A 27,100-nucleotide genomic window follows, 5' to 3' on the forward strand; every position below is an offset into this window, starting at 1 on the left:
TGACAGTTTTTACTATCAAATTCTTGTGCACAATTCATTTAAAAACATTTTAGATTTCTGCCAAGCAATTTTCTGATTACACTGCCGGTATACTTTTCGTATAGATTTGAGCCCACAAAACTCGAAAATGTAATCTAAAAAAATATTTATGGATAGGTTTTCGAGATATGATTTTAAAAATTTTTTTGTAGTTGTTTTTTTTTTTTAATGTTTTGATACAGTTACCCAGAAAGGTTACTCTAGTCTTTCTTGCTTATTTATTCCGCTTTCAGGTGTTCTTCTGTTCAGATTGATCATTTATTACTGAAGATATACCCCGAATACTAAGTATGCTGGGAAAAACAACGACAAAAAAACTTTGAAAAATCATATCTCGAAAACCTACCCATCGTAATTTTTTTAAACTGATTTCCGAGTCCCTGAGGTCAAATTACGTAAGAAAAAAAATAGTGCGATTGAGTGTCCATTTTGGCTGTAAACCAGTGTCATTATCAAGAACTTCTTCAACTCCGTTTAGTCAAATTTGAATAGGTTTTTGACACTCTCAACAGGCTGCCTTGATGCAGCTTAAGAGTTCTATTAAAAAATCACATTATAACGGGTCAAGTTGAATTTTTAATATGTATTTACTATTCAGCTATTGAGCTAAGAACCAATTTTAAACCAAGCTTTATATTTTCACTGAGAAACAATAAGTCCAAGTCCTAAGTATTCAAAGCAATATAAGCAGTTTGTAATTTCAAAAAAATACACTGGTCAACAAGCTTTTTGCCACAACAACCAAAATATACTTTTCTATATGTTTTTGATATGCTGAACTCGAATCTGAAGTCAGAAAATGTTTATTGGCCTCTGTTTTTGAAATATTACCGTTAGAAAATGCCGAAAAACGTCATTTTGGCTGTTTTCAAGGTTATGTTTTTATGTGTTGTAATTCATTATGAAAAAATTTGTAACGGTATCTATAAGAACTGGTTTTATTCTTCCAAAAAATGTTTAAATCTTTCCGATATCTCTTTTACTGCCCGAGATATTTAAAATTTAAGGAATGGTCTTTGACTCAGAAATAGCACTGGCCAAACAAATTAAACTTTTTTTGCCACAAGAACCAAAATATACTTTTCTAAAGTTTTTTGGGTTGCTGAACTCGAATCCGCAATCAGAAAAATTCTATTGGCCTCCGTTCTTGAAATATTACCGTTATAAAATGCAAAAAAGTTTTTTTTTGTAACAATTATATTTCAAGAACGGAAGCTAATAAAATTTTTCTGATTGCGGATTCGAGTTAAGCGACCCAAAAACCTGTAGAAAAGTATGTTTTGGTTCTTGTGGCAAACATTTTATGACCAGGGACTTAAACTTTAGATTAAATTTAGTTTCTCTTTGGCTTACTAACTGAAATTTAAGATATCTCGAGCAATAAAAGAGATATTGGGAAAATTTAAACAGTTTCTGAAAGAAGAATATTTAATAATCACAGCTACAAGTTTGTTTATAATGAATTACCCCTTTTAAAATCAGAAGCTAGAAAACAGCCGAAATGACGTTTTTCAGCATTTTATAACGGTAATATCTCAAAAACGGAGGCCAATCAAATTTTTTTGACTTCAGATTCGAGTTCAGTATATCAAAAACCTATAGAAAAGTATATCTTGGTTCTTGTGGAAAAAAAAAGTTCAATTTTGTTGACCAGTGATATTGAAGTAGTTCAACCAAGTTCGTTCTTATGATGGAAAAGTCATTGCATGTTGCAGAAACATACGACATGTTAAACTTCAAGATTTATTGGACCGAAATTATTCCACACTTAGGTTAAATTATATAAGCCCTCAAACTGAATCTCAATTGAACTATCTTCCAAGTCTTTGAACTAACCCATCGACAAATTCAATGGTAGTTGTTTTGAGTTTGTATGAAAGTTTGAATTAGTTCTTGAATTTTAAATTTTTTCTTTCAATTTGTTCATCTATCTAGGAATTCCTTATGTTTGTAATTTGAATTATTGAAATTTTATGTTTAACCGCAAAAGCGTTACAAAACTACATAAAAATGATATTTGATTTAAATGGAGACAACAAATTGCCTTGCTCCTCAATTCGATTAAAAATTCAATTAAATTTTTTTATATAAACATAAGAAGATTTGTTTGTGTTTAATTTAAAATATATACCTAATTAAATTAATTTATTATTTCGAATGCAGTTTAAAATTCATATAAACACAATAAATTAATTAGCTTTTTTTTTTTAATTAATTTTGAGTTAATACATTTTTATACACAAGTTTTTTTTTGTTTATTAACAAAAATCCAAGATGAAATACAATAGGTAAATTTAATTTTACATTTTAAAAAATCAGTCTAAAATGGTTTTTGTTTTTTTATTTATTTTACCCTTAAACATAAATTTATTTATTAAACTTAAACTTTACACACAAAATCTTATACAAATAATTTTGTTTAATAATATTTATTTGAGTTAATAGCACAAAATATATAATAATTACATATTTAAGGAGAGAAGATTATAATAATAGTTTCATGGCTCTTCAATCAAAATGATGGGATAGTTTTTTATTTTTTTTTTTGTTTGTTTAATTTATTATAATAAATATATTATATTGAAAGGTACACATTAATTTTTTATTGGAATTGATATTTCTATTTACAAATGATTTTTCAATTTCTCTTCAAATAATTTCCAATAAGTTTTTTATAATGTGTTGGTAAATAAATGCATTTTATATCTGGTATCTATGTATCTTTTTTTTTTTATTAATTTGTATTTGTTTATATCTCATAAATTTATATCTTGTGTAAACTAATATTTTTTATGGTTTAAATGTACGATATAATTATGTATAAATATTTCAATTCACTTTTCCAATTCACATTTTCTCTCTCTCCATATACATATTTCTATCCTCTTTTTTTTTGTAAATAGATATATTTTTTATTTTGTATGTCTTTTTTTTCTAACACTATACACTTTAAATTATTTTTTTTTATTTAAGCTTTATTTATGGTATTGTTTTTTCTTTTTGAATCAACAATTTATATAAATATTTATAGAACTTTGCAGGACACACAGTTGATATCCTTTAGTGATGGAGTATAGGAAATTTATCTTGAGAGTCCATTTGTTCGTTTTTTTTTTTTTAATACAATCACACGGTCGTTTCATCATCATCAATATTCCTCCTATAGTATAGTTAATGGATTAAAAAAAAAGAAGGGAGAAAAAAAGAAGAGAAAACAAAAATACATTAGAAGTTTGTCCATGCGGTATGAGGAGGGCATTAATATGCAAATGTTTTTCTGCTAAAAGGATAAGTTTCTATTTCTAGTAGTATTATACTTGCTATATAAAGAAATGTAATACTTTTTTTTTCAAATGATTTGTTAATTTTAAATGAAAGCAAATAAAAAAACTTTAATATTAATAATTCTATGTTACATAAATAAAATATAACTAAAGTTAGTTTGTTTTACATGAAAATTTTGCAGTAAAGTAGGTTTTAATGAATATGTGTTGAAAAGTCACTGAACTAGCTTCGATGTATTGATGATTAAAATATAAAATATAGGTTTATAGACTTTTGTTTGTAACTTTTATTGAAAATATTTCAATTTGTGTTATTGAAACAATGAGTACCTTAATGAAAAGAGTTTTCAAAATAATAAAAAGTCTAGTTTAACATAAAATGAAAAACTTAGTTCAGACAGAAAAGTTTCAATGACCTTTTTAAATTGACCCATTTTATAGTTTTCCTACAGACAATTTATAAATTGAAAAGGGCTTTAAATAAATAACACAAAATTTCCAACTTTTTTTTACATGTTTCCACAACTGGACATCACTAAAAATAGTTCTAAACAAGTGGGTATTAGTTTAATTAAACGACAAATCAGTACCATATTTTTCAGAAGACAGAAAATAAATACTTTTTAGGACCAAAGTTATGACCCAAAGGGAAAATTTTATATTTTTCAATCGGAAAATATATGTAGGTAGGTATATAAAAATATTAAAAGCCATTTTTGATCAAATAAAGGAAACTAAATTGGTTTTTAGCATTATTGAGAAGCACTTTTTCTACCATCAATTTGAATTTGATCAAGCCCAGTAATTTTAGACATTTTTTACCTCAATCTGCAGAAAAATTCCTACTGGGCTCGATTTTGGTATAGACCTTCGTTACAGCGTTGTTATGAAGATGTGAAAAATCGACATTGATATCGCGTCCGCGTTTGAAGTTATAGAGGTCAAAAGGTCATGAAAATCAGTTTTTCGCATATATCTCTCGACCTGTTGCTCGTAGGTCGATATAGAAAAATTGTTCGTCATAAAATTATCTACAAATATTGCCTCATGCATTTTTCTGTAACATTAACCGTTTTCGGAGTAGAGCGGTTAGAAAGAGACTATATTATAACGTCGTCATTCAATCTGTTCAAAGTTTCGATATGACTCTTAGAAGTAATCTTAGAAGTAATCTAAGAGTTATCTTTGATTCTCATGCGATGTATAAAATATATATGCGATTCAAAAAAATGCAAAAAATGTCCATGTGGTGCAATGGTACCATTTCGAATGTCTTCTTTCTCACTAAAAAAAAAACACCCTTTAACCCAAAATATTTTAATGAGCATAGGTATTTAATTATTTTTTGTTTTAATAGATAGATGGATGAAATTTATACTGTAGATAATAAAATATAAAATAAAATTTGATATAAAATTTATAGGTTGTCTTTTAAAAAAATATATTAAATTGTGTTAGAACAGAAAAAAGATTGATTTTATTGATTTTTTTGGTGAAAAGTGATTGGTTAAAAAAATTCTAACTCTTTTGGTAGATGTTCTATAGACTAGACATGGTCGATATAAATATTTTGAGCTGAAACAATAAGCTTTCAGATGATAAAAATTCACGATAGGTTGTCATAAAAAATATGGATTAAAAGGTGATGAAATAAAAAAAAATTTAGATTTTTTCGATTTTTTTTTCTGCAAAAATATGATTTTTTAGGGTTTCACTTCTACCACGTGTGAATTCCACACATGATTTTTTTTTTCTATGGTATAGTTAACGTGCATACACAATTTTATCATCCTACCACTTATTTTCAAGGAGTACTTGGTAATATTTTGGCTCTTGTTCTTTAAGTAAATGAATATTTATAAAGAGTGTAATAACTTTTATTATGACGGTCCAGGCACATTTGTATCGGTTTTATTCGATCGGGCGTTAAATATTACCTCGAAATCATGTATAATATTAATAAAAAGGTTTCATTAGCTATACTATGAAATGCAACAATGCGGGTGCAACACAGAAAAGCTCTTGTATCTAACCTCCTGGATGGAATACAATATCTCAAAATAACTCTTATATTGAGTAGTACCAATGATATAAATTTCATGATTTTATCACAAAGTGCACGATGGAGCTCGTTTTTAATGCTAAGCCGCTACACTAATATTATTTCTGATTTTTTAAAATATATTTAGAGATCGCGAGCATCGATTTAATGCAAAAATGGCGTAGTTTTTAGTTTTTTTATTAGCTAATTAATTAATTTTAGTTTATATCACAATACACATAATGTATAGAAAATCCTTTTCAGAATAGCATTTTTTGTTCATCTATAAAAATGTAAATGGATGATTATTCCAATTTTTTAAAATTGAATTGTTGTAACAATTGATTAATCAACCCTCAAAACTACACTTAAATTTCTATCAATTGTAATATCAAGTCAATACCCATTTCAATAATTTAAATAATTTATCAATTTCTATATTTATAGATAACAAATAATACTATTTTGATGCAAATTTTGTTTAGATTATTTTGAATAAAATAACATTTTTGAAAACATTTTGAAAATCTCGAATGCGTAATGCTTATTGGAGGTAAATTTTAAAATCAATACTCATATGTATCTTCTTTTATCCTTTCCTAATTCCCCAACTCTTCATCGTGCTTAATGTGTTATATTAATTAATATTTATTACTAATAGTAATCATAACCCGTTGAGAACATGGTTATTTGATATATAAAAAAAAACAATATTTAATCTCTACAATTAGTATATAAACATATTTTTTTTGTATTGAAACTATTTTAACTGTTGATTTTCTGCATAAGCTCTTTTCATTTTTATCCTTGTTAAAAGTACCTTTTTTTGGGATTCTCTGAATTTACAAATATGTGTCAACTACCTGTTAACAACCAATTAAAACAAACAAAATTAAAAATTTTCATTCAAAAATACAAAATACAAAAAAAATATACATCCTTGAGTTCCATTATGATTTCTTTATAAAAACTAATTTGTCGGTGTTTATTATTTTCATTTTTGTATTTTATTTTTATTTTTTTTTTCATTTATTTACAAAAAACCAACTGCAGTCACTTTTCAACAGAAAAAATATCCTGTTTCTAGGAAAAAAATATGAGTTAAAACTTTTCACGTAAAAATAAAAAAAATATTACACAAGAGATACAAAAGTCATGAAAAACAATATTTAGAGATGTGATAGTGACAGAAAGGATGCGTTTTATATAATATTCACTTTTTTATTTTATTTTGTACCTTTATACAAAAAATAAAAATAAAATAGATAATAATTACAAACTAAAAAAAAAAAATACAAAGTTGCACTTAAAACGTGAATGAAATTTGATGTGATGGTAAAAGTGTGCTTCAGTTATATAAAAAAAAAACGGTGTAATATAAAAATAAATGGTTTAATCTTTTTTGAATATGTGTTGTGTATATATGTGGCAGTGTATGTGTGTATGTGCACTTAATACTGCAGGAGCTTAAGAATTTTTTATTGTTGCATCTAAAATGTGATTATATACGAGTGCTAAAAAACTCAACCGGAAGAGTTAAATGAGTTTTGAAAAACAAAAAAAGGACACACACAAACAGCTTTTTGCAGTTATAAAACAGAAAAAAATACAAAATAAAAATACATACAAACAAACATATGCATGTGTGATTTTATGAGATGAGTGTGCCGGTGCAGTGTATAAGGTAAGACTTGCAAAAAGGATCACAAAAAATATAAAATGCGAACGTTGCACTGACGAATTTTTGTGTGTTTTTTATTTTTGTTTATGTCTTTTCACATGACTTTTATTTTTTTGTGAGACCAAAAATATAGTGAAAGAGATAGAAATAAAGAGATACTATTGTGAGTTAAGTTTTACAACTAAAAATAAATTGCAGAAGCGCAAATATATAGTTCCAGGGACTTAATTAAATTTCGTCCTTTCGAAGCTTCTAAAAAAGACTCTCAGTAGGTTTATAATAATTTCTAATAAACTAGCGATTTGAAAGTTACTGGCAGAAGGGGTGGTGATAAGGAAGGGGTTTTGAATATAAGTTTAATTGATGTTATGCCTTGCCCTTCCTTCTAATGGCCAAGGATTACTATTTTTCAAAGTTTTAAATAGAAATAATGAAAAATCAATGATTAAGTGTTTTTTTTTTTTTTTCTTCCCTTCGATATGAAAGTAACGAAAAGAGCTAAGAAGGATTGAAGCCAATTATTGTATAAAGAACTATAGTACAATATTATATTAGCTTCTTCATTATTAGTTTCGACGAATATCGAAATGAACTTGATGTTAAGTTCTTTTTTTTTTTTGTATCAAGAAATAATTAATTAGCCTCGAAGGAATAAGTAAAATCGGTGGAAGCAAAGTTTTTTTTTTTATTATTTAAGTGAAAGGACGAAGAAAAGATGTGAAGTGGGGGCTAATGGTATAATAGGTAGGTGAACTACTACTTAAAGGTACTCAATTGCTTCGATTTTTTTTTCTTGCTCCTCACCCATTAGCATCCAAGCGTGTTGGCTATATATATAGTATTATATAGAAGAAGAAGAGTAATAGTTTTTTTTTTTTTACTTTCAAGCTGTTTCATTGTGGGTCTAAGATTTGCATGCAACTTTTTTTTTGTTCAACTTTATTGGCATTATAGTGAGGTCAATTTTAATCTTATATTGGATGGGTTTTTTTTTTGGAGAGAAAATGAAGAAGAAGTTTTTTTTTTTGTGTTTGTTTAATTTTTTCGTCTACCATATTGTTAGAGACCAAGGATATCGTTGTCGCCTGTGCAGCCAAATGATGGATAACTGAAAGTTTATGTTTGATGAAATTTTTTTTTTATAGAGAAAACAAAAAAAAAAAACATTACAATAAAATAAAAAAAATAGAAATATATTTAACATAGTATTGAAATGCAATATAAAGAATATTTTTTTGTTTTTTGTGTATGTGTAATTTGAAATAGATATTAAATGCACACATTTATGGATTTGGTAACATATTTAAGAACTTTAATGAATTTATTACTTAACAAAAACACAATTATTAATAAATTTGCCATGAATGTAGCATAAGGAAGCAAGATCGGTTGATATTCCTAAACAAAATAAAGGCCAGTAGAATTAAATCAAGCTAAATACCCATTACCCATAAAACAATCTAAGCCCGATTTGTTTATAAAGCGTTTTATAATGCAGTTTTCTGTCGTACATCATTTAAGCCCTGATTTTTTTCAATCGTCAGTTTGACTATTAGAAGTAAATGTCAATATGAAAAAAATGTTTTTTTTTTTGGTAGAAATCAGCCTTAACAGTGGCTTATCAGGCTTATGAAAAAATTGCTTCTGATTATGTTATTGATGTCATTTTGTCCCCTGATTTCTAGCCAAAGTTCACAATTGCTCAAGAACTCAAAACCAATCTTAGAAATAAAAGTGTTGGGAGGTTCCCCAGGTTTTTATAAAAACTCATACATGGTTCGATGGATGAACGAAATCAAAACAAAAAAAAACCTCTTATTTATTTTGCATTAATGGAACTTTAAATATTATCTTACAGTCATAACTGAAACGTGGCTAGGAAAATGATGCTGACATAAACCCTGCTAATAGCGTTTTCTAAAAGGAAGGTGGTGTCTTAACGGCTGTTAATGTTGTCATATATCTGTGTATTTCGTTCCACAAAATGCCTGTTATTTTACTTACTTACTTGTACTAGACGTTTTCAATCTCTTTTACGGTTTAAAGAACCCATATTTATTTTTTTATTTATTGGAACAAATTGTCATCGACAGAGTTTTTTAAATTTTATTTCAAGGAATTCCACTTTTTATACTGTATAATTTTTGTATTGCATTGCAACGTGAACAATTGAACATTTAATTTATCAAGGACAAATTAAGCTTTGAGTTTGATTACTAATAGAAATATTAGACTTGTTGGCCTGCCAAATAACTCGCATATTTTGTCTTATGGGTAAGTTAAAATAAGTTAAGCTACCTATTGGTAGTTTCTATAAAAAGCCTAACTAATTATGTATAGTTCTCATAGAAATAGAAATTTTGGTGACCAAGCAAGGAAATGATTTTTGTGAATTTCATTCATAAAATGTTGTAAAGCCAATTCTTCGAAACATTCGGAAACTTCCTGTTTAAGAAGAGTAATCTTCTCTGAATTGTAAAATTGCTTCCGTAATATGTAAGAAAAAGTAGCAAAAGTTAATGAAATCAAGGGGCACGGTAGTGCCCAGCCAAGTTCTCTAGCAACTTTGGCACTACACCCTTATTTACAGGAAACAACTCAGGCCATTTTCGACCCCCCTCTAACTTCCACACCAAAAATGCTAGAAATTTCAAACTCGCTACATTTATTGAGCTTGTCAAAACCATACTCCTCACAAAATTTCAGCCTTTTACGATGAGTAGTTTCTGAGATATAGGGCTTCAAAAATCGCAAAAACCGTAACTGACTGACTGACTGACTGACTCACTCACTGACAGATCATCAAAATTATGGAGAACTTCCCGTTAACGTAGAAACTTGAAATTTTACACGGTGATAGGGCTTGTGGTGTATACAAAGGGAAAAATCGAAAATTTGAGATTTTCAATTCAGGGGGCGTGGCATCCGCCCATTTCCGCTGAATTATCATCAAATATTATAGAGCACTTCTGATTATCGTAGAATCTTGAAATTTGGTAGAATGGTAGAGATAATAGTTTATACAAAGGAAAAAATTTAAAATTTGAGAATTTCAGCCAGGGGGCGTGGCAACCGCCCATTTTCACTGAATTTTCATCAAATATAGAGATTTTCAATTCTACAGCCTTACCTTGCAAAAAGTAGTGAAATCACAACAAAAACATTACTTTTAAAAAAAGAGCCAAGTTCTCCTATGTTGAAATTATGCTGGCACAAAAAGTACTGAGATGTAAAAGTGTACCAAGTTCTAAAGTTTGGGTTCAAATTCGTATCAATAAAATTTTGATTGTTTACTTGGCAATTTTTGAAAAAACTTTAAAAATCGGTAATTAAAAGAAAAATTGTCAAGAGAACAATCAAAATTTTATTGATACGAATTTGAACCCAAACTTTAGAACTTGGTACACTTTTACATCTCAGTACTTTTTGTGCCAGCATAATTTCAACATAGGAGAACTTGGCTCTTTTTTTAACAGTAATGTTTTTGTTGTGATTGAAAATAACACGGTGTTACAAAAATGAGGTTTCACAATATACGCGGGCCGAGACCTATCAGGTTTTGTAGAGCTAGTCGCACTGATTACGAAACGGTATTTGAAAATACCCTAACACCCCCAAAATCTGGAGTTACGGGCAAAAAACGGTTTTTTGGACCTTCACCCATTGAAAAAATTCTAGCTTCGTCAATTTTTTACTTTTTAATAAAAATTTTTATTTTTTAAATAAAAACAAAAAATATTTTGAAAAAAGAAAAATCTGATAAAATAATTTTTCAATTTTCAATTTCAATTTTCTCAAAAACTAGAAGACATAGAAACATAGTTTTCACTGTTTGATAAGGAATCAATTGAGGTAGTTTTCTGGGTGAGTAATTTTTTTTATTAAAATTCACAGTCTGGACAAAAAAAGTATAAAATGAGTTTTAAAAAATTTGTTTTCGCCTATTTTTAACTTTGAAATCGATTATTTCAAAAACTATTGGTTATATTATATTGATTTAAAAATTAGAATCAAATTAACAATTTTGCCTTTCGGCAATGGTATCATTTATAACTGTAAGTGTTGCCGTTGTTTTTTAATAATTTTTTTATTTTGATAATTTTTTTTTTGAAAAATACCCCTCCCACCTAAACGGGGAGAGATAGACACGTTATCAAATCCTGGCTCCCAAGTAGGATACTACGTGCAGAAACAACATTTTTGTTCTTTACCTAAAAGTTCGAATTTCTGTATCTGGGTTGAAATCGAAAAATTTTTTTTTCTAAGCCAATTTTGAAGTGATTTTCATAAAAAATACCTCGATTGATTGGGAAATAGATATAGTTTTAGAATATATTTTTAAAATAGCATGTTGTTTTGAAAACATATACTTTAAATTAATGCCGAAGTTGGGCAAATGACGAAAAAAATGGAATTTTTGAACTTTGACAGCTTGTAAATTTTAAGTGGCTAAACCGAGTTACATGTTTTATACATTGTTGAATAGGTATATTTCTATCAGAAACTGTAAAAAAATCGAAAATGGGTAAAAAAATTGACGAAGCTAAAATTTTTTCAATGGGTGAAGGTCCAAAAAACCGTTTTTTGCCCGTAACTCCAGATTTTGGGGGTGTTAGGGTATTTTAAAATACCGTTTCGTATTCAGTGCGACTATCTCTACAAAACCTGACTTTTGAAAATGTAATAAAGTTTAAGACACTTTAGATTCTTGTTTCTAATCTCAAATTTAACATAATTGCTGAATTTTAATAGGGTACTAATATTACTCAAGTATTACTCATTTTTTCAAATATACCCATATTTTCTCTACACTAAAAAAAAAACACCTTTTCACATAAAAAAAAATTTATAAACTTGTTTTATTCGTAGTTCCCATAGGAAAGACAACATTTTTAATAAATTTCGTAATGGTAACTTTTATATCATTGATTCTATCGGACTTATCGTAGATTTTCCGTATTAAAAAAAAAAAAAAAACATAGACTACTTAGATTCTTGGTTTCTGTTTTAAATTAAACATTTGTACCAATTTTCAATGATGTAACAATTTTGTCCCAGTTTTTGTGAATTCTGAATTTAATCATTAAAACACCCTTTCACTCAAGATAATTTTGAAGACTCTGTTGATTCTTAGTTCTTTTAACAGACATTACTTTTTCACCAAGTTTAAAAAATTAACAAAATGTAAGTCAGCAGTCAGCAGACACCTTTCTCACACAACTCAACCCACCAAAAAAACACCCTTTCACCAAAAATATTTTGAAAAACTTTATGAATTCTTTGTCCCTGCTCTATCTTAAACCTTCATCCCGAATTTTGTTAGTGAAGCATGTTTTTCACATGAGTTTTGGTTATGTTTTACCTGCTGAAAAAAAAAACAATCACCCTTGTTTTTAATCGGCTATAACTTTAGAGCAATTGTATTGACTTTATTTTTATGTCATTATATTTCACAAAAAAATGTTTTCACTATATTTTTGACCTTCACTCCCTCCCTCTTGTCCGCGAAAAAACACCTTTTTACCCAACTTTTTTTTATAGACTTTTTTACAATTGGTTCTTATCCCAAAAGCAAACTTCTTGACAAGTTTCATGAGTGTAACATTACTTTATTTTTTAAATGTCTATTTTACCTTTACTATCAAACAAGGATTGATAACATTGTGTTTCAATTTGATCCTTTTTATCTAAAGGTTTTCCTGGAATTTTGAGTATTTCGTTCCTACTTTTTTTATTTTGACATGATTTTATTAAATTTATTATTTATTTTTAAGCAGTTAAAAAAATAAAAAAGAAACCTTAAAAAAGAATTTTGGTACTATGATCTATGAGACACCCTTTATATTGTAAACCAATGTTGGTAAACCCTTTTATTAAAAAAAAACGGTTAAAATTTTTGATGTAAAATATCAGTTTTAACCCTTAAATATGTTCCAAATCCTTAGAATAAAATGTTTAGAAAAAAAAAAATTAAACACTCAATAAAAAACGATCAAATAAGTTTTTAAAAAAGCACACACATGAGAGATGATTGAAAACAAACTCAAAAGAAATTTAAAATATAAACAAAAATATAATTATTCGAATACGTTCCACAAAAAATATGTTTACCTCAGATCTGTTCGTTGTATATAGTTGATGTTGTTGTAGTAGTTGTGGTTAATATTAATGTTGATCCCAATGTTAAATTTGTATATATTGTTTTTTGTTAATTTGTTTTATTTTTTATTTAATTTTAATTTTTTCGCATGAATTTATAGATGACGCAAAAAATATTTAAAGAGTAAGCATAATAAAGAAAGTTTTTTTTTTTTAAGAAAAAAGAGAAAAAAGAAAAGAAACAAATAAAACCAAAATTAGATTTTCTTGAGCCGTTCCCATGACCATCTATGTTTAATTATTTTTTTGGAATGTATTTTTATGTAGGAGGAGTACCCAGGGATTATTTTTATTTTTATTTTTTTACGAATATATAAAAGAAAAAAGAAGAAAAAAATAAAAATAATTAACAAACACCAAGGAACATGAATATAAAAAAGGATCTACTTTGTAGCCCCCTGACTTGTATATGAACTTACTCAGTGTCTGTTATACTGGTTAGCGGGGCTAATGGCTGCATTGGTGCCACTATGCTCGGTGGGGAGGAAGCTCTCGATCCATGCCTAGACGATAGTCGACTCTGAGGAATTCCCGGATTATTGATATCATTGACCATATGATGGTTTTGCTTTCGGCCAAGACTTGTCGCTGAATGGTCTTCTTCAGCGGTATAGGGAAAATGGTAACCATTTTTATCGGAACCATCTGACATCCGATCGGAATGATATTCCATTTGACGGATTTGTTGAGCTTGTTGATGCTGTTGTTGTTGATTTTGCTGATAGTCGTTTTTCAGCAGGGAATGTACGCTGTGCATTGAATCACCGTATAAAGGCTGAGTTTTGAGAGTGTAATGGTTATCCCGGGAACCGTATATATCCGGGGCGATCCGTTCTTTTGACATATAAGGTGAATCTGATGATTTCGCCGTAAGATAAGTGTTTCCAAGCGTTCTTTGTTTTTCATAGATATTGTCACTTAGGTACGCATTGTCCGGATGGAACGATCTCATGTGGTTAACAATCTGAGACCCTCCGCCATTTCCACCGCCATAATCTTTTTCACTCCCATAATGACTCGGAGGTTTATAAGTTCCAGTAACAGTCTGTCCTTGTAAATCAAACTGACCGTAATTATCTTGATAATCCTTCCTCCGGCCGTATAGACTTTCCCGTTCCACCTCATACCCGTTATCATTTCGGGCATTCTGAATATTCTCAAGAATCGATGGTGGCATATTGATTTTGTTCTGATGCTGATGCAGGTAGGATGTGTCTGTGAGATCAGGATTAGGCAAGGGATTGGGAGAATTAGTCTTATGTGGGTGTATAACTTCATTGTCCGACCCGGTTTCTTGGGACCATCTTCCGATATTTGGTGGAGAAGGCAAATAAGCATCGGGAAGTTGACTTGACCACCTTGGAGCATAAACTGGCTTATTCACACTTGGAAACAGCTGTGGGCTCTGAACGACATTAAGTTCCGGTGGAGTTGTTGCTTGAACATGTTCTGTAATATTTGGTAGATAAGACGGTGTAGCACTTACACCAGTACTTCGGTGGGTTCCAGTACTTCTGGCAGTCCTTGATTCATCATCATCACTTGAATGGCTACTGGCAAGTTCTAAACTTCGACCATCAGTTTCCGAACCGGAGTCGGAGTCTTTTCGATGACGTCGAGGTTTTTCTTCCCTTCGGCTACTGGAAGATTCAAAACCTCGTAAGTAGCTTGGAGCTTCACTGGCAGAATTGTAGTTTGATGTTGATGTTGAGGTTTGTCGAAGTTGGCCGTCACTACGAATCAAAAGAGGTTAAACTGATTTTTTGAGAGAATTGGGTATTCTTACCTGTAAGGGCTTGAACTTGTCTTAGCCGTACTTCTTGAAGTTGTACTCGAAGCACTAATACCGATATTTCTTCTTGCTGTATCATAGTTTCCGGCTAGGAAATTATTCGGCCGGGATGAGTTAACGTTATGGGAACTATTACTAACAACTAGGGATGAATCCAAGAGTGGAACCTTCCTTCCCATACAACGGAGGAAGGTTCGATGAAGATTTTCTCGTACGCGTTTGTTGATTATGCAATAGCCAATCAAGCAAAATATCGCATGAAGGACTACTACAGCTGAGAGAAGGATACTCAAGAGTTGAGAATTCTCCGAAGCTGCTAGAACTGCTAGAACCCACATAACTCCCATCAACGGCAAAGAAACTACTGAAAGCCACAATAAAGTCCGAAGGTTTCCAAAGCCTAAAACATGATCTTTCAAAGTGAAGGCAGCTTTGACAGATACGAAGAGAATGAGGAGGTTTATGACTGACATTCCGGCAATTGGACCAACTAGCCACCAGACTACTGGCTCGTAAACTGATAACCAACAGCTGAAAAAGAGAGAAAAATTGGGTTAAAAGCAGAAGACTATGGATCGTCATAGTCTTTCAGTTTTGCTCCTATAAAGCTTTACATACGTTTTATAGAAGCTTTACAGAAGCTTTATAGAAGCTTTACAGAAGCTTTACCGAAGCTTTACAGAAGCTTTACCGAAGCTTTATAGAAGCAAAATTGTTAGTTGGAGTTATTAAAGGTATTGACGATACTTACAACAAACTATTTCCATATTCATGAGCCCTTACTCCAACAGAAAGTCCAACAACAATGGCCGGTGCTCCATAACCCATGGAAAAATAGAATCCCATTGGACCGTGATTAATATCCCTCATTTCAGTCAACATTCGATATAAATGGACACAGTCCACTGTAGTCCATGCAAATGCCGCTAACCATGTATAATGCAAACAAATCGCGATAAGTTTGCAAGGAAACTCGTTCTCCAAGAGGTTCCTCCGGGATTGCATTCCCACGAAGAACAAAAGTTCAGCAAAGAATACGCAAAGGACAATATTCTGATGGATTGTATTGGAATTTGTTTGCATTCCTCGAAGAAGTCCTAAAGCCACCAAAACACTGAATAGAATTGGCAAAGAAATCATAAAAGCTGAATATGATGTTATTTGAACGAGGAGTGATGGCTCCGGAATGTCCTCAGGATCAATGATATCCACAATCACAGCATAGTTAGAAACATGTGAACACGAACAATTGATCATAATTGGTTGCCCTTCAACAATTCCTTCATCATAATCGGGGATCTCAGTTTGACAACCAAGACGGGTCCATTGATTTGTGAACGTGTTCCATCGAACACATTGAGGGTTCGATCGTGGACCAAATCGTGTTGGATCAATATCAAGCCACATTTGCAACTTTATCGGTTGAGAAAGATGTGGAGAACCTAACGATCGATAGGTTAAATGTTTTTCTGCAGGTTGATCCTGTTCCGAAGGGTATATAACTTCAGCTTGACGTTTGACAAGTCTTCGAGCTCGATATGTTGATTCATTTTCCTGTGACATTGTTGGATCGTTCTTTGGTTTTTCAGCTTCATTTGAAGCAGCTGCAAGTTGAGTTTCTTCACCGCTAGATCCTCGGAATTCTATGTCACTCTCATCGAAATGGACATGGATATCGGGGTCCACATCCAGTTCGACTTCTTCTTCTGAAGCTTCGATTTCATGAGCAATAATTTTGATATTCTCATTCATATGTTCTTCACTGCTTTTGTCCTTGGGTCCTGTTCCAACTCCAGGAACCTCAAAGACCTCGACTACCGAATTTGTATCGGAATTGTCAGATTTTTGAGATGAGATCTTCCGGGAAGGAATTTCTATCTTTTTGTCTTCGTCATTGCTGGGAACCAAGATCGCCAGTGAGAGAATTGGAGTCGCAACTTGGATATCCACTCCCCATCGTCGAGTTATAGTTTCATCGAACATTTCGGGGAATAATTCCCCAACGTCTTTGTATTGTGCATAGCTGACAATAGCTCGATAATCATTGGATCCCTGAGTAACTTCATTCTTCTCAGGAGGTTGAATACCAAGCATGTCAAGTGGCACCAGTACTTTCGTGTATTTATCGAATTTATTCTTATCCTGGATGTAATTATTATACTTGGGAAAAGTTATAGCTGGTTTCTGTTTTGCTGAATGTTGCAAGAAACCACTAGTATCTGGAAGAACAACACTTTCCGTAGTAAACTGATTCGGTTTCAGAAACTTGGTTTTATGATATTCGCTAAGCTGTTCGGGTTCATAACCAAATAATGACTCGGTTGTCACAATATCCAAACCCATTACCATATTTTTTTGAACAATTTCAAAAGGATTTGTATAGGTATCATGTTGCGATCGAGCTAAAACAATCATATACTTGTTAAAAGCATCGATAAGATCATCAGGAGTTCGCTGAATCAATTCCATAGCTCGTTTCCATTCTTTTTCATACTTTTTGTCCAAAATTACACTTGCACTGTCTACCAGATTCTTAATAAAATACTTATCCTGACTGTGGGAAAGATTCAAGCCACTTTGCATAAGCTCGTAATTGATAAGTTCATGAAGAATTCCTTCGGTAACCAGTAAATCTGCACCATAAAGTCGGTCATGGGTGAATTTAACCTCATCGGAAAGATATTCCATTTCGAATTCATTAGACCAAACGTTGTTAGCTTCGTTAATAAGGAATGATGACTCCATTTTGTATCGTCGGCTATCTTTAGGCTTAGTTTTTTTCACTGTACTTGAACGGTCAACAACTTCACAAGCATGTTGAAGACTTTCAGCAAGTTTGACCGAAACAAAGGAATTCAGTTCAAGCTCCATCTTTTCAAGTTGGCCCAATTGTTTCCGAATTTCTACAAATGGTTCAGAGGTACAGTTGAACATATCAGCTGGACCCCAACCTCCGGAGGTTATATCACAAACTCTCGAACCTTTCCCACGACTTGGAGTTGGACAATTTTCGATGGTTGTACTTCCAAGGGGAGTTCTTGGCCACCAGATACCAGCTGAGAATGATCTTGGACAAGCATCATAGACCACTTCACAGCCGTTCAAAGTTACTTCGGCATAGGGATTTGAACAGGAATCACATCTTCGTCCTATGACACCTTCACGACACTCACATTGTCCGGTAAGTCGGTTACAAGCACTATTGAAAGACCCAATAGAATAGCAGTCGCAAGGGATACAAGCTGTTTCGTTTAAAGGTTGATAATGGTTATTCTTGCAGTAACACTGTCCAGTAGTTTTGTTGCAGTCCGGATGATAACCCTGTTTAAGATTACATTTACATGGCCCACAGCCTTTTTCACCCCACCATCCTCCCGGACATGGTTGCTGAAGAGTCTTCTCACAATAATCGCCATGTTGAACGGTGCTATTACACTCACAACGGTATCCACGTTTTTCATTGACATTAGCTCGACAAACCCCTGCCGAACATGGCTTAACAGTGCATATTGGAGCACAATCGGGACCTACATATCCCGGAAGACAATCACAATGTGCTTCGTCCCAGCTGGTAAAGCAACTTGAATGCATTGGGCAGGTCTCGGGACATTCAGCCTGCGATAGGCATCCATCGTCTACATTTTCCCGAATTGTTGGACGACTTAGAACCGTTTGAGGTGCTCCAATACGAACATCTTGTATACAGCCTTCAAATGGCATCAAATCAGACATGGATCCAAAGGATACATCAGGACTTCCGATAACGATTTTCCCAACGTACAGACCCTGGACTTTTTGGGACATTGGAACCACTCCCATACGTTGCCCATAATCAACTGAGAACTGGATCTCAGCTCCAAGCCATTTGATCTCGATACGATGCCAAACTCCGTCGGCTAGGTCAGCTCCAGCAAGATACATTGGCTCGCTGTCATAAATATAGTATAAGATCCCCCCTTTAAGACAGATTATAGCAGAACTATTCTGTCCAATCTGGATTTGTATGATAAAAGCATCTTGAAGGCGAGTCCTAATCGACAGGGAAGTTACCCATGGAAGCTGAATGGGTCGAAGAAGAGGATTAAAACTCAAACTACCATCACCGGAGAATCTCCATGGAGCTGGAATAGGTTCCTGGCAGGTATTCCCAGCATATCCTTCAGGACACTCGCAGGTATATGTGTTCCAGCCTTCTTTACAAATTCCACCATTGAAACAGGGATCCGAAGAACATAAAGGAGCCTTTTGGGGACATCCCGATATAGTTCCATTATCAGCAACATACGAATTCAAATCAATAAATCGATCATCGACTCGAAGGTCAGAAATACATCCGACGAAATCTTGATTTTCCACTGGGAAATGTGCAGGAATTCTTGGAAGTCCACCGATTTGTAGTGGACCGGTTAAATCTAGGAACCTGTGACAGGTTTCAGTAAGAGAGGCACACTTTTTGTCAAGTATTAAAGTCGTTTGATTGGCACAACTCCATCGATCTCCCAAGTTTCCAGCCAAAGCTATCGCTGTATCACACTCATCCAAAGCTACTGTAACGGTCCGGTTTAGATAGGTTACTTCTACTCTGTGCCAATTTCCATCGGAGACTTTTGGATTGTGACGGACACTAACCGATTGAATTCGATCACCCAAGGAGAACGAAAATGATACATAACCTCCAAGAATCTCCAAGGCTATAAAATCATGAAGCTCGTTATACCTTCCATTGTAGAGTAACAATCCGTTGTCATTAACTGTGGCAAATCGTAGTTTCAAGTTAAACCTATGACGTTGTTTGAGACTTTCAAAGGTTAGGAATGAATTCCGGGAGAACGAACGAGATCTCAGCTCACACGTGGCAGTGTACGGTGGTGGTTGAGAGCTGGTTAGAAGCGTATTCATGCACGAATGTCCTCCATCACACAATTCAGCGGTACATGGTTTGAGCTTCGAAATTACAGTTTCACAGTTTGTTCCAGTGTATTCAGGAGTACAAAGGCAAGTATATCCACCTTCACGACGCTGACACTTTCCACCGTTTAGACAGGGATCGGAATAACAAAGATCCACTTCGGTATCACAGAGATAGTGTTCCTTACTGCCAGTAAAGCCCTCAGGACAGGAACAAGCAAAGGTGTTAACTGGGTAGATTGGCCGGAAGAGTACAGTGTCACTATGGATGAATTCCGAAGCATTTCCGAACTTGAGAACAGTTAGACACTCCTCAAAGTTTAGGCAAGGCTCACGAACACAGAGGTTATCATCGAATGGCAGAACTTCTACGGTCGCGAGGCGGGCCAAGATGGCTCGGTTTAAATAAACCCTTTCTTGCAGGTACTGAGGGGTATAATATTCTTCATGGGACACATCAGGTCTTCTAGCTGAAAAGCTTACATTGAGAATTCGTGATGTAACATCGGTATCGTCTTGAATTGAGAACATATAGATATTTTCTTTGGGGCAGGGTATAATAGCTGCCAGACCATCAAGAAAGAAGTTCAGCAAAGGTGAAAGAAAGGCTTCTTCAGTCATCTCATTGAGCCTTACTGTCACCGAGTTAAAAAGCATATCTTCCGTAATGAGACGCACCGAAAGTTGCATGATAGCTTTGGCTTCGTTAATCCCATCTGACACGGACACCTCCATAGTTGCAAACTTGGGAACATTTGTATTCAACTGTGGACTAAGTATTAGCCCTCCAGAAGTTGTATTAAGTCTTAAAAGATTCGCATTGTTTCCTGAAAGAATCCGATATGATAGCTTGTCTGTTACATCGGCATCAAATGCTGGTATCCGCCCGATCTCTCCACTGGGAAAGTGATCACGGAAATTATTAAAGATCACTTGGAAGTCGCGCAGAACTGGTGCATTGTCATTTACGTCAGTGACTAGGATTTCCACATGAGCATCATTCCGAAGAGGAGGGCTGGCAGCTCGAATAACTAATTCAAACTTCTTTCGTGAAGATTCATAATCAAGTTCGGTCATTGTAAGTAATTGTGCACGTTCGGACCCTGGCCGGGTAACCAAAGAAAACGAATTCGAGTCATCTCCCCCAATAATTGAATAATGAACAATAGCATTTACACCTTCATCAGGATCATGAGCATGAATCTCACCAACAACCGATCCCACTGGAGAGTTTTCTGGAACATACAAAGTAATCTTGTCAGAGGAGAATGTTGGTGGAGAGTCATTAACATCTTCAAGTCTGATTTGAACTTCTACCGAACTGCTTAGAGGGGGTGATCCTTTATCAACTGCAATAGCCATCAAGTGATATGTTGCCACTGACTCACGATCAAGACCTTTGTTTGTTCTGATCGTGCCAGAAGTTGGATCAATCACAAACGATCCGTCTTCTTCGTCTTTATCACTCAAGATGTACTTTATTCGTCCATTCAGACCCATATCAGGATCAGTTGCTGAAACTTGAACAACCGAAGTCCCAACTAGGGCATCTTCCAAAATCGAAGCTTGATAGAGAGGGTTTTTGAAAACCGGTGGATTATCATTGACATCTGTCACACTGATCTCCACATCTGTTGTATCACTCAAAGAAGGGTTTCCACCATCTTTTGCTGTAACTGTCAAAAGATATCCACTTGTGGTCTCTCGATCAAGAGCTGCATTAGTAACGATTGCTCCGGTTTGTGGATTGATCGAAAAAGGATCATGAGCTCCCATTCCATTGATACTTTCGTCATTTAAGGAATAAGTAATTTGAGCATTAATTCCAACGTCACTATCAGTTGCTGATACTACCAAAACAGTGGTTCCAATTGGTGCATCTTCAAAAACCGAAGCACTATAAGGAGCATTCTCAAAAATCGGTGCATAATTATTAGCATCGGTAACATTTATATTAACTGTTGCTGTATCTGATCTTCCACCTGAATCAGTTGCTGTAACTGTCAGAAGAAATCTTCGTTCCTGTTTGTAATCCAAAGACTGAGCGATTGTAATTAGTCCCCGGCCATTTTGAGAAGTTATAGCAAATCTTCCTCTTGTATTTCCAGTCGTTATTTCATAATGAAGTCTTGAATCTTCATCGGGATCAGTAGCAGTCACCGTGGTCACTGGAGTTCCAGGTGGTTGATCTTCACCAACATTCGCTTCATAGTATTTTGGTCGAAATGCAGGATCGTTATCATTGACATCTTGAACTGTGATTACTACCGAAGAACTAGCTGATTTTGGGGGAATTCCGCCATCTTTAGCAATCACTTGGAATGTATAGCGACTTTGCTCTTCCCGGTCCAATTGTTTGATAGTTTGTACCCATCCAGTTCGGGGATCTACCGACAAAGGAAAGTTATCATCTCTTTCAGAGATGCTGTAGGTTATCTCTGCATTGGCACCTTCATCGGAATCATAAGCCTGGACTCGAATGATATTGTAACCCACCGGAACGTTCTCCAAGACCGATTCTTGAAACTGGGATGTGTAGAACCTCGGTGCATTGTCATTTGCATCGATCACATTTACCAACAACTGAGTTGTGTTACTCCTCGAAGGACTTCCTCCATCTTGGGCCCTAATCACCAACCGATAACTTCGAACACTTTCATAATCCAGGGGCTTCACCAACGAGACATCTCCACTCATTGAATCAATAGAGAATTGGGATTGAGTATTACCGCCAATTATAGCATATCGAATAGCTGCATTGTTGCCTTGATCAGCATCGGTAGCTTTGATGTGGGCTACTACGTTATCATCACCCCACTGATCTTCATTCACTTGGACAGTGTAGGTTCTTTCACTGAACTGCGGATAGTTATCATTGTCATCAAGGATCTTCACAAGCACCGTGGCAGTAGCTGTTTTTCGTTCACTTTGTAACGGTGCCATGTCAGTAGCTGTAACGATCAGAGTGTAACTTTCAGAAGCTTCTCGATCTAATGAGCTTCTGGTTGATATAACTCCAGTTCGTCCATCGATTCGAAAAGTGTTGGCATTTCTCTCCTGAGAGGTTATTCCAGTACTGGAAACATTCTCAATTCCGTATTCGATTTCAGCATTCTTCCCGATATCTTGATCAGTTGCTCGAAGAGTTATCACTGTGGAACCTACTGTGGCGCCCTCTCGAATACTCGCTTCGAACTGTTCGGCTTCGAAAGTTGGACTATGATCGTTGCAATCGAGAACGTTCACTTGTAAAGTTGTTGTACCCGATCGAGGGGGAAAGCTGTCATCAGTTGCCACAACTCGGAAATAATGCACATCCATAAGCTCCCGATCAAGACTTGCCGAAGTGGTAACAACTCCTGATCGTGAGTCGACTTTAAACAGAGATTGGGACCTGGAGTCAAGAAGTGACACCATGGAGTAAACGACTGGAGAATCTTCGGGATCTCTGGCACGAACAGTTGTCACTGTCGAACCTGCTGGTTGTTCTTCCAATACCGGAGCTACATACAAAGCCTGTTCGAAATAGGGACTTTGGTTCCTTAACTCCCTTCGGACCCTTTTCGCAATATCAGTATCATTGAACTCTTGATGATGATAGACGATCTTCAATCGATGATCAGAGTCGACAATATCATTTCGATTGCAACGAATATTGAAAGTGATGATTAGTTTCCATATTGACTCATGAATACAAACATCTCGACTTGCTACAAGATCTCGGTTTCGAGACTCGATAAGAAATCGCTCGTCATTGACATCTAAAAAGTTTACTTTACAATTTTGACAGACCGATTTTGGCAGAAATGCATTAAGATTATTGATAAACTGAGACTTTTTTAGGCAAATTTTGTTCCACTTGTCAGTTGTGTGGATCGCATAGGAAGCATAAGTCTCCGAGATCCATTGTTTCGCATCGGCAACTCTTCGATGCATTGAACCTTCATCCGAATCGAAGTCCCTTGATCTTCGTTTTCGAGATAGAATTCGATGTCTCATTTCATTATCGAACGAATCACCAAATATTAAGTCGCCATCTTGAAATTTTCGACTGTCATTGTGATTGAATTCGAGGTGATTATGTCCCACATATTCCCCATAAAACCGTTCATCAGGATCATCATCATTTTGTATAAATCGTCTTCGACGTCTTTTCGAATATCCAGTATCTTCTTCTTCGAAAAGTCTTCCATACATTTCGATTCTTCGATCATCATTGCAATCACTTCCAGCAACAAATATTCGAATTGGTAAACTATAATAGTCTATGCTTCTTAAACGATTCGATGTAGAATCCACATAAAATGTGAATAAATTTGGATAGTATATCCCATCGCACTTTAAATGTTTCTTTAACATAATTCTGCCATCTTTGTGATTAACTTCGACTAGATGATGCACAAAATGAGCAGATTTATGGGCATTGATTTTGTAATGCCTTTCGGAACCGAGTTTATAAACCGAGGCATTGAATATCACTGTGCCAGGGTCGACGGTTTCATTAACAACTATTAAATATGAAGATGTTTGTACTGTGAGTAGGCTTAGAATTATACTAATTAAGAAGATTTGTAGTATTGATGAGCCATCGATTGATTTGATATATCGTCTTCTGTGGCTTAACATGGCGACGTCTTTGTCGTGATGATTTCTTCTATGTGCGTTCGATTTTGAGTGTTGTTTGATTTGTGACAGAAGTTTTTGTTGTGGTGCAGGTATGGCAGACATTTTGGTTTTTCGATATTGTCTGCTATTTTGTTTTCTGGAAAGAAAGAAGAGAAATTTTGAGGTTAGAAAATGTACAAATTTGTTTAAATCTGAAAAATTGAAATAAAAATGTATGCAAATGTAAAAAAGGGAATGAGAACTCCAACAATCTTTCAAACATGAAGAAAAAAGGTTACATTTTTTTCGAAAGAGTAGGGAAACTCTGGTTTCAGGAACATCAGAAAGGCGGAAACAAAAAAAGGCTGGTAGGTAAATCTGAATTCTGGCTCTAACACATAGTTTTTATAAACTCGGTAAGCAGGATCCTAGATCACTATATATCAGAGTCCTGTTAAGTAGTAGAAAGGTTTAAGTACTCAAGATGCAGATTACCTAAGCTACTATCAAGTTATGAAATTTCAAGGTGCTAACGGCGACTTGTTTTTGTTTCTATAGGTGATAGTAAATCGGGAGATATGAACCTATTAATGCTATTATGGGCAACCGTATTGGACGATAACCGAGTTTCATAAACGTCTGCCTAACTAAGGCCTTCGTAAGACGTGTTTAAAAAGTCAGAACTGCGATCGGACTAACTTAGACCAATTGCAGTACTGCTGTTCATAAATGTCATTCGGGCAGATTGCGCAGCCAAATTTGATGGCTGCAGTACTCACGAAGAAATTTACTTGGCTCTTGATACGATGTTTTTATTGTTAATAAATGTCAAGTTATGTAAAAAAAACATAATTGTGAAGCAAAAAATCTAATTAGGGAGGTCGAAAAAATGTTTCTTTTTATTTTTCGAAATGTTTGGATCAAGATGACATCAAAAATTTCTAAATATGAAATAATTAGTATAAATTGAAATTTTTCGTATTAGGGTGCCTCGAAAGATGTTCTCTAGTTGCTCGTGAAATTCAAAAGAAATACGCAGATATAACTTTATCCAAATAAACGAAGAAAACAAAAATGTTATTAGGGTGTTTAAAATTTAATTTTTTATTAATTAAAAAAAAAAAAGAAATCGGATTTCACTTTATAGAAAGTTTGTACAACTTGATTATGATATATTTAACATCTACTCTTGGGACTCAACCAATACCAATTTAATTAATTTGATATAAATTTAATGTTACTATACCAAAAAACAAACTTTCTGTGCACTAACACCCTAATTAATTTCAAACAATTTTTTTGAAAATTTTATGTAATTAAGTACTTTTCAAAATTAATTGTTCTGGATGCCAAAATGTTTTAATTTGTTTTTGAGGAAATAAAAAAAATATTTTTTTTTCGTGGGTACCTACATCGACTAAGCGTCATTTCGTGAACTCACATATAAGTTTTTTATTTTTTGGTGATTCGTAACTCTCAAAACTCAAAAACGAATTCGATTGGAAAAAATAATAGACCTGCTGTGGAAATAAGGTACTATTTAGAAAAAAAAAAAAATAACGGCACTTCTTATTCCCATAAAGCGTTTTCTTGATTTTTGACTTTCTCGTAAACGACTTAATCGATTTCAACAAAAAATTTATACAAATTCATTTTCTTAATTTTAATGTCAAAATTGAGAAAGAATTTTCAAAAAGAAATTTTTAGTAAAACGGTATTTTTTTTTTTTTTTTTTGAAAAATCAAGTTTTTGAAAACGGGTCAGTGAATTTTGTTTTAACTTTAAACCGAAGGTTCATATCTAGAATTCCGGAGGGCCTATCTTGTGCTTTCAAAAAAACCTAGGAAATTGAACCGTAGCCACTTCTTTTTACTTTTTTTTACTTTTGGCTTTTTGTATAGAAACAGTGACATTTATAACTCAGACCACTTGAACAAAATTTTGAATAGAAATTCTGTAAGTAAATTGTTCCAAATCGCTTTGCTTTTTGTCCTACCCTTGACAAATTTTATTGTTCGTATTTGAATTTTAAAGGCAGACACAGTTAATTCATTGTAAAAGTGTCTCACCTGTGATGATGAAATGTTTTGTATGTAATTGTTTTCCAATTGTTTTTTTTTTTTTAATATTTACGAAAACTTGTAAAACCCACAACTTGGAAATAGGAATACAAATATTTCTGTGTTTAAAAAGAGTAAATGCCAACACCAATTAATTTCCATTGTTATCGTTATACCTTTTACACTTCTTTAAAAAGTCGTTTTTGAGTTTTGACAAAGCTGAATATTTAAATTTTTTTTTTTTTTTTTTTTGTAAAACTTTATACAGTTCAATTTATACAGTTCATTGTTATGCTAGTGATATAAAAAAACTCTAGAAAATGTTAATCATCATAATTTTATATTCCTGGTCACAGGCAATTGTCATTTCTGTGAGTTTCACAGCAACAGAAAATCTTGAAAAACCCTATAGCTAATAATAATGTGTTAAAATAGAGTTTTTTTTTAGTCATTTAAAAACACTTAAATTCTGAATTCAGTTGCAAAAGAAACTCTTCGTTCTCTTTATAATTTAATAACGAATTTCAATTT

The 27,100-nt window shown here is 33.4% G+C and overlaps 1 protein-coding gene across 3 annotated transcripts in view; it reads right to left on the bottom strand.

Moving 5' to 3' along the window:
• Positions 1-2,671: 2,671 nt before the first annotated feature.
• Positions 2,672-27,100, bottom strand: part of LOC129915120 (protocadherin-like wing polarity protein stan) — a 56,678-nt gene continuing 32,249 nt past the window's right edge. Inside the window, exons 3-7 of one of the 3 annotated variants that reach the window (XM_055994598.1) lie at positions 15,748-24,666; positions 14,991-15,527; positions 13,624-14,937; positions 13,157-13,163; positions 7,914-8,153 (exon numbers count right to left, since the gene is read on the bottom strand). In XM_055994598.1, coding sequence (XP_055850573.1) covers positions 8,094-8,153; positions 13,157-13,163; positions 13,624-14,937; positions 14,991-15,527; positions 15,748-24,632 — 10,803 coding nt within the window. In that variant the 5' untranslated portion in view covers positions 24,633-24,666 and the 3' untranslated portion in view covers positions 7,914-8,093. Of the gene's footprint in view, positions 3,200-7,913; positions 8,154-13,156; positions 13,164-13,330; positions 13,433-13,623; positions 14,938-14,990; positions 15,528-15,747; positions 24,667-27,100 lie in introns of those variants that run through there. The other 2 variants (XM_055994586.1, XM_055994592.1) reach the window with 2 other exon arrangements.

The sequence above is a fragment of the Episyrphus balteatus genome, chromosome 1 (assembly GCF_945859705.1).
Source record: "Episyrphus balteatus chromosome 1, idEpiBalt1.1, whole genome shotgun sequence".
Taxonomy (NCBI): Eukaryota; Metazoa; Arthropoda; class Insecta; order Diptera; family Syrphidae; genus Episyrphus; species Episyrphus balteatus.